This window comes from Callospermophilus lateralis, chromosome 9, assembly GCF_048772815.1.
Source record: "Callospermophilus lateralis isolate mCalLat2 chromosome 9, mCalLat2.hap1, whole genome shotgun sequence".
NCBI classification, from domain to species: Eukaryota; Metazoa; Chordata; class Mammalia; order Rodentia; family Sciuridae; genus Callospermophilus; species Callospermophilus lateralis.
This window is the reverse complement of record NC_135313.1, coordinates 7,573,187-7,581,679: the sequence shown is the minus strand read 5'-3', so window position 1 is coordinate 7,581,679 and position 8,493 is coordinate 7,573,187. Positions and strand designations below refer to the sequence as shown.

Genomic DNA, 8,493 nt, shown 5'->3' with positions numbered 1-8,493 from the left:
TGCTTCCAAAGCACCTGATGTCAGCAGCCCGAGAAGCTTTTTAGGTCTCTGCTTTCCCCTGTTGGGAACAAGGAGCATTCCATAGGAGTGTTGTGGAACAGAGTATGTGGTGAGATTGCCTCCAAGTTATTTAAAAATTTCTTATTGGTTTCAGGCAAAGAGATCTAATCTAAATGATATTCATAAATTCAAAATCATTATTCATAATTTCACATTCAAGGCTCCATGGGGCTTAGGAACTGTAATTGTCACAGCTTCAAATGAAGAGAAAAACCACAGCCCCCTCACAAAAGCATGCCACGTGACACAGATGTGAACTCCGCCAACACCTACTCTGCCTCTGAGGGCCTCAGCCTCAGGCTTCCAGCCCAGCGTGGCAGTCATTAGAGGAAATGACCCATTCTAGACACTGGGAGCAAGTCTGTAAGGGAGTAGTTGAGATGCCCAGGGTGGCTTGGTTCTCCTGCAAGATGTCCAGACACATTCTCCCCAAAGCAAAGGCACATTTTTTGAGATTTCTGGACATTTCACAGAAAAGATGGAGTGGGATTGAGCAGCCCTTAAGGCAGCCGAATCCAATTTCAATTTGGTCAGTGGCCTTGGATTCCCAATGGTCAGGTGCTTGAGAGAGCTAGTCAGAATTACCTGGGACAAAGTCTACAAGGCCAGTCCTGTCCTGAGAGACTCATATTCAATAGAGCAAAGGGAACATAGGGACAGGAATCTGTTTTTTATCAAGCTCCCTGGGGTATTCTGGTATGAATAAATCCAGAATTGGGAACCTGACTGATCTATTTTGGAGGTAAATATCTTGTGATCAAATTTGCTTTCTGCCTCAGACTAATTCCTAAAAAATAAATACAATGAGTAAATAAAGACAGTTTTCAATATGTTCATGGAATGACTTTTTTTTTTTTTTTACATTTTTTCAACTAGTTAGGACAAAAACATTACAATGATTGGCTTCTTTCATTTAGTTACATAAATAAAATTTTTATAAATATCTCTTTATAAACAATATAAATAGATTTACAACATAAATACATTTATGCATGGCATGAATTTACAAACAGCAATGTTTTACAGCTGGTGTTGTCAGTCTCTTAAAAACTGTCCCTTGTCATCAAGTCGGTGTAGTGTGTGTGTTTCATGTATATAATATATATATATAATATATAACTTTTTATTTTTAATTTTCAAAAAAACCCCCAAACAATAAAATCATACCCTCCCCTCCCCAAAATAATAATAAAACAGCTGGTGTTGTGTATTCCCAGTACCAGGGGAAAAAAAAAAGAAGAAATGTAAAAGCCACATTGCGTTGGAGGTGTTTCCAGATGCTAGAGGCTGATGACCAAGGATGACCTCAGCACACGGAGCAAGTTCCCAATTCTGAAACAGAGTGGACACAGGACACTCAGTTCTGGCCTTTTAGCTGAGAAACCCAGCCTACAGGCCATTTCTAGAACCTTCCTCCCCTTTTCCACAGCAGCACAAAGTAATGTCCCTCTGCCTTTACCCTCGGGCCTCTGACAAAGGCTTTCCTGTGGAGGGGAAAGACCTTCTGCACTCGCCCTCAGCTTGTGCGGCTGCCCTTGGCACTGGCTGCCCCAGCTCAGGTAGAACCAGCATGTCTTCCAGCCCTCCCCCCCAACCTCCTCTGATCCAGGCTTTGCCCTCAGCACCATGAGGTATGCTAAGGAAAAGCAAGCCCACCCCACCCCCGCGCCTCAATCTCTTTTGCTGCAATACAAACCCTCAGCCAGGGGTTTGCCCCGCTTGTGTCTGGGTGGCCACAGAGGGACAGAGAAGAGAAACATCTGGGGAGTCAGGAATTCTGGGTTCAAATCTCAGCTTCAAACTCCACTCCCTGGGTTGCTGTGAGTGTTGTTTTCCTCACCCATAAAGTGGATAATTGCCACCTCCCAAGGTGCTGGCATTCAACAGGAGTCCCATATTAGGCAGCAGCAGGGTCTGGCTCATAGCCACCACTCGTAAAAGAGCATGTCCTTCCCTAGTTGCCCTCGCTGCAGAGGGGCTAGTCCAGGTCCCCTGGAGTAGAGGGCAAAGGATGTCTGACAGCCTGAGGAAATGTCAGTCAAGTTGGTTGCTGAGTTAAGAGGATCAGAGTACTGTGAAAAGAGCTGTACCAGGTCCCTGCTAATGGGTATATGGTGCTCCAGGGCCCAAGGAAGTTCTCCTCCTAAGACAGTGCACAGTCCTCCCTAAGGACAGCACTCACTGAGGGACCCCAGGCCTGTACGGCTCTCTCTCCCCTTCTCTGGCTGCTCCATCAGTTTAGATGAAAGATGCCTGTGATGTTCCTGGGGCCCAGGGGCAAAGTTTTCATTGAGGTCTCAGCCATCTGGGCTCTGTCATTAGTAGTTTATAATCCAGACCTATAACCATCATCAGCAACAGTTATTATGGTGGTACTTGAAACTAAAGTCAACCCCCTGACTGGAGAAATGGCCATAACCTGTTTTTCTCTTTAAGGCTTTATCCTGGGCATCTCTCCCAGGAGACTGCAGGTGTAGGAAGGATGATCCGCTCTCTCACCAGGATGGGGTCGGTGAGAGTGGAGTGGAACAGGCTAAGGCTGTTATCAGTCATCTAAGTTAAGAACTTCCAGGAGGTTGATTCCTGACCTGGTCAGAGGAGTCTTAGCTATCTGAACTCACAACCCTTGTGGCCACCACCTGGTGCCCACACCCAGCCATGCCAAGAACAAGGTAGCATTTTCAGGAAAGTACATTCCAGGCACTAACCCATAGAAGGTTAACTAACTTCATTTAAATTCTGAAGTCTGAGCTTGGCACTTAAGTCACAAACTGATCATTTGAAGCTTTAAACTCCATTTCTTTGTTGTTCAGACAGGAGAAAAGAGAGCAAAAGACATCATAGTGGTAGCACTGAGGGCTGGAATCTAAGTGCCAGAAAACCATTTCTCTCCCCATACAGGGGAGAGTCAAGATCACAGGCAACTGGGGAGAAGCACAAAGCTTGAGCAAACCTGGCTGCAGAGAGAGGAAGGAGGAGGCAGAAACATAGAGAAGGTGGCAGGTGGCAGTGGGATGAGTCTGAGTATGCAGGTTCCTCTGGTCATTGACAAATATTTCTAAGTACTCCCTTGGGGGTGAGGTAGGTTGCAGATTGCCAGCGTCTGGCCCTTAAATTGCATAAATCAATATGGGGACTTGAATAGGTCACAAATCAAAATGTGCTTCCTGCAAAAGTGTCTTGGACCATAAAAAAGTCTCAGGCAACGCTCTGGAGAGGCCCTCTTGTTTCCTGCTGGGAGAAGGCTGTGGTCACTGACCAGGCTTTCTGGATGGAGAGAGCAGCCTCCTTATGCCTGGGGTGGGACAGACAGGGTGTGGGACAGCAGCTGGGCTGGATGCAAGGCTAGAAAGCAGCAGGAGTCTGACCCGAATGTCCTTGAATGTCAATGTGAGATGTTATTCCATGTGCACTGGTGGGCAGCAAGAATGGAGAGGGGAGAGCAGGGGAGGGAGGTTTTGTAGCAGTAAATTGGCATCATGCACACCTGGCAGGGGCTGCGGACAGGCAGAGGTTTCTGATGGAAGGTGAAGATGCCATGCCAGAAACAGGGTTCCCTCAGCACAATTTGGATGGGGTGTGACAGGGTTAGTGAGGAAATTTGTTTTGTGGGGTATGTGGAGTTTGAGGTTGGGGGCAAGACCTGGATTTATTTTAGTCTGTTTCTTTCCCTGACCTAAAACAGGGTCACAAACACCGAAGTTCTCCCCTGAACCACAGGGCTAAGCAGCATCAGGACCCTGGACAGACCAGTTTGCCCACAAGGGGTTTGAAGAAAGGACAAGAATCAGGATGCCCCACGGAGAAGGGCTCCCAGATGCTGCTCATGGAGGCCATACTCTACCACAAGGGGCGGGCACTTCTCCAATCATTCCCACTTCAGGGACAACAGGTCAAGTGCTAGTTCGGTGGATGGGACCCCATAGCCTGTTTCTGCTTCTTTGAAGGGAGGCAGATGGGTTCATTCAGGCTAAGCCAGACTCCCTGACCACTTCGTCCTTCTCTTATTTCTTCTGGAACGATAAAAGGGGTTGCAGGCAAATGCTTAGCACAAACTCGGTCCCATGCGAGAATCTCCTGGATCGACTCTAGAGGTCAGCTGGGTGTCGGTAGGTCCCAGGGCCCAGGGATCAGCGAGGAACCTAGCTCGCCTGTGCTGTGGGGGTACGGTTTGGTTCCCCAGGGCGCTAAAGCTCTGCGAGCGCGAGCGCCCTACGGTCGGGTTGGCGGTACTCACCGCCGCCAGGGGTCGCCGCACTAACATCCCAGGCCGCTCATGGAGCCGATCCGGTCCAGTTTGAGGCCAAAGCAGCCTTTGGACAAGCCCTTCTTGTTGCCTCCTTTGTATTTGCGCGCGTTAGGGTGCTCATGAAGAAGGCGGGCCCACGCTGCCCGCGACTTGGTGTCTACGCGCAGGTCCCGGAGCAGTCGCGACCGGTCGCCCTTGAGGTTGGCGCCGCCGCCCCCAGGAGTCTTGTCACCCTTCTTCTGACCGCCGCCGGCAGCCTGGGGCTCAGCCAGCTCCTCCCCTGGCGGGGTTCGCGGGACCTGTCAGAGAAAAGAGTGGGCAGGTGAAGGGACGCACGGCTGCAGTGCAGGTGACTTTGCCGAGCTCCTGATACTCAAGCCCCACGCGCCCGTCAGCACGGTTGTCCCTTCCTAGCCGCAAGTGCACCCTCACAGAAGCCGCACAACTTAGCCCCCATCCACCCGCCACGGGGTGCCCTTTGCCCACCCCTCCTTTGCCACTTGCAGGGCTGGCCACAATGAGGTGGGGGGCTGCGCATGTGTGGACTTTCTCCCGAGGTTAGGGGAGTAGACCCCGTGCGTCCGGGCTTCGAGGACATATATCCAGGGAAGAAGGCTGCCTTCTCGCACTCTCCAGTCCCTCCAGCTCGCCACATCCTCCCACGCCCCTCACAGGCCCAACGTCCCCGCTACAGCACCCACCTTAGGTGGCGCCCCGGGCTTGGCTTCGGAGGACCGGAGCGAGAGTAGCGTGAGCAGCAGAGCGCAGGCGAGCAGCTGGGAGAGGTGCATGGTGCCGGTGGGGTCCAGGGGCGCAGACCCGCGGCAGCGAGGGCGCGCGGGGCCGACGGGCAGACGGGCAGGGCTGCCGGGCGAGTGCGGGTCCCAGTGCTGCTCGGCGCCGGCTGGGTGCGCTCTGAGTCCGTGGCTCCGCTCGTGCTTTTATAATCCAACCTGCCGCTGATGTCATCCTCCCGCCCACCAGGCCGTCCCGGCCAATGGCACCGCGCACGAGGCCGAGCCGAGGGCCGGGAGGGAGTTGCGGGGGCTCTCCCCTCTGCCCCCACCCACAACTCACCCCCTGAGCTAGCTTCTGGCTGCACTCGGAGCTGCAAAGCAGCGCGCAAGGAAACTCCATTTGCAGAGATCGAGCTCCCTGGCATGCAAGTATCGGTGCGCCCAGTGACATGTGCACTCGCTGGGTACCCACTACATGCTCTCTAGGAGGAAGAGATCCGTATTTCTCCTTGCAGGTGCAAAGCCAGGTTTAGAGGAATTAAGTCACTTACCTAAAGGAGCGCAGCCAATAAGTTGGCGCCTTCCAAGATTCTTGCACGTCTGCCTTGTTGCCAAACTCTTACCAGGGCACCCGACACGCGTGGTCTGGCATTGCGGCTCCACTTTTTACCTCCGCGCCAGGGTGGGAGTACAGATAGCCCCGAAGTTGAAGTCTTAGATTTGGGCATCAGAGATACCACCGATGTCTTGGCGGGAGGCAAAGAGTGAGGGGGTAGGGGAGTGCAAGTCTTCTACATGCAAAAGTGAGAGCCAGCCCTCATGTTAGAGCACCAGCAGGGAATCAGGGGGACTGTGAGGGCAGGCCCAAAATACCTGTACCCGTGTGTATACAGGCGGTGGCACCATATTAGGCCACTGCGACTCTAGGTTCACTCTCAGCTGGGATCGCTGTACAGAGTGTCCTGGCATCTGACCCTACAGGTGGCTTCCGTTTGTGCTGGCCAGTGCGGTCTGCCCTCTCCTGTTACTGCACCAGGATCTGCAGCATGGGGATGTCTGCTCCAGTGTCCAATGCACCTGCCCAGGCCCAAGCACTGCCTAGCCTCCCTAAGTCCTGGGTTAACTTCATGTATTGGGCTGTAGAGAGGTCCCCAATGTGGCTATCAGGATAAGCCAGGTATCTCTGCTGCTGATGACTCCCTCTCCTTGGCTGGGTTGTCTTGGTTCCTCCAATTCCAGGGGAGTTCCTGCCTCCTGTTGTTGGCCCATGCAACTGCTTAAGGGCCTGCAACTCCAAGAAGTGAGCAAGGTGCAGGAAACTCTGCCCCCTGTGCTGAGCAGGCTGAAGGCAGGAAGATGGAGAAGGAATGTCCTGTGACCGAGCTTCTGGTGGTCCCCAGGAGAGAAGAGGACCTGAGAGAGGAAGGAGAGGAGACCTCACTAGAGACAGGAAGGCTGCTGGAGTCAAGAGGCTTGGAGCACCACGTGGCTCTGGCAGTGGAACCAGGTCTGGAGTTGAGGAAGTAAGGGCCTCTTATCTGCTCTTTCAGTCTCAGTCTCTCTCTCCCATGGCCCCTTCCCAACCTTGTGCCCTGAGTCATAAACTGAGGACCAATAGCTACCAGGATCTTTTTTGTTTAGGAGATAATCCACTGGTGAGGTCTGAGTTTGGGGCAGCAGATCACCTGATCTCTAGGAAGATCCAGATGTCGCCTGCGCATCCTTTGTCAGTTCTGCTGAGTTGACTCATCATCTCCATTTCCACCCATGGAGTCATAGCACTCCCGTTTGAGGAAAAAAGAGGAGAAGCAAGGAGAAAGAGGGAGGGCTTCCAGGTGGCCTATGCAAATTCTCTCTCCTTTTTGTCTACAGGACAAAGAGGGCTGATACCAGCCAAACTTCTTTGAGATTTGTTTTATTTATACCTGCTTAAAGAGCTGAGCAGAGCCAGACAAACTGCCTCTAGAGGCAGACACTGGCTGGTTTCTGAGGCAGCAGTAACCTCCTTTAAAAGTTCCTTTAAAAGCGCAGGTTGGAAGCTTCCATGCTCATGGCCACCTCCTTCTCAGTGTCTGTAGGCTGCTTCTTGTGTCCCTGGGTCACTTGGTGATGGCCAGTGACTTTAGGTCTCCCCTCTATTTGATCTTTGGGACTTAGTTAAGCCAATACCCACATCCCAGCATGGCAGGGCCAACACCCTGCACTCCACTTCCCCTTTTTGCAAAGGGAATCTTCTGGTAGCTGTGGCTCTTGACCATTGAGTTGAAGAGTTACCTGCAGAGTGAAGCTTCCCTGGGGCAGGCCATAGCAGCTTTTGTTTAGCTGGGGCAGGGTGGGTAGGAGTTCCAGGTCTGGGCTGTAGGGATGTCAGGGAGGGACAGCACCTAAGTGCAGCAGAGAGGAAGGTTTCATGCTCCCTGTAGTTTGCCTCCTGGGCCTAGATATGGGGTCTGGCCCCTTCCTGTCTTTCCCATGGGAAGTCTACTCCTTCTGCCCCGTCCTACAGGTCTATCTCAGAAACTCACAGAGCAGTTGAAATGAGCTCATTCAGGCCACTGTCCTGATTTCTTGTTGAGACTCCTGATAGCAAAGAAGGGAGAAGAGCCCTCTGGGTCTTAGGAACCTGACAATTCTGTAGGGAATCCTGTCATTTGTCACCCATCTCCCAGGTATCCACAGAGCATCCCTCGAAGCTGCTCAGTGTCCTGACTTCTATCCCATCAGGGAAGAACTGCCAGGAAACACACACTGGCTGTGTCAGCTGAAAGGTGCAATGACAGGGAAGTGGCACCCTGGGGGGCCCAGCCTGGGTCAGCAAAGTGGGTTCCCAGAGGAGATTCTATGCCAAGCCAGAAACACAGGATGGGGAGGGAAGAGAGGAAAACCTAGATAGAAAATAAAGCAACTCCCAGCAGGCTAACAGACTTGGGCTCAGAAGAAACTGTCCAAGAAAAAAACAAAGGACAAAAAAAAAACAAATAAATAAAAATAAAAATAAAAAACTCAAATGAGAAGATTGCAAAGGATGACCTAGAGAAATTGAGGCAGATTAGGTGCTAGTGAAGTGGCAGAACCTATGTGTCCAGAATTAGGAAAGCCTGGGAGAGAGGCAATTCTGGGGTCTGGAGGCAGGAGATGTGACAGAGAGTGGGGAGGGGCTTGTCTTCCTAAAGTGGGAGCCAATAGGGGAGGGGGGATCATGCAAGCTTGAAAGGTGAGGCTGAAGGAGAGCAATCAATTGAGGGAGAGGGCAGAGGGAGCAGGGAGTCGGGACTCTCAGAGCCAGGAATCAGAGTGCTGCATAGTTGGGATCTCTCCCTCTCTGCCTCTCTCTCTCTCTCTCTCTCTCTCTCTCTCTTCTCCCCGCCCCCACCCCCTGCCCCAGGTCCCCTGGAGGGCGGGGATCTGGAAGAAAAGATCCCTCTCTAGAGGGTGCCTCTTCATTCT

The 8,493-nt window shown here is 52.1% G+C and overlaps 1 protein-coding gene across 1 annotated transcript; it reads right to left on the bottom strand.

Moving 5' to 3' along the window:
• Nucleotides 1-1,020: 1,020 nt before the first annotated feature.
• On the bottom strand, nt 1,021-5,209 carry Nppc (natriuretic peptide C). Its single transcript, XM_076866478.1, has 3 exons — nt 5,011-5,209; nt 4,298-4,608; nt 1,021-1,392 (listed from the first exon to the last, which is right to left on the bottom strand). Exons 1-2 carry the CDS (start codon nt 5,098-5,100, stop codon nt 4,318-4,320), a joined length of 381 nt encoding a protein of 126 aa, XP_076722593.1. The 5' UTR covers nt 5,101-5,209; the 3' UTR covers nt 1,021-1,392; nt 4,298-4,317.
• Nucleotides 5,210-8,493: the final 3,284 nt, after the last annotated feature.

What these genes read in the sequence shown, in the direction of transcription:
- Nppc (XM_076866478.1), bottom strand. Translation starts at nt 5,100, where the DNA reads ATGCACCTCTCCCAGCTGCTCGCCTGCGCTCTGCTGCTCACGCTACTC. An exon ending in AGCCCGGGGCGCCACCTAAG is followed by an intron (nt 4,609 to 5,010) that starts GTGGGTGCTGTA and finishes TTTCTCTGACAG; the next exon opens with GTCCCGCGAACCCCGCCAGG.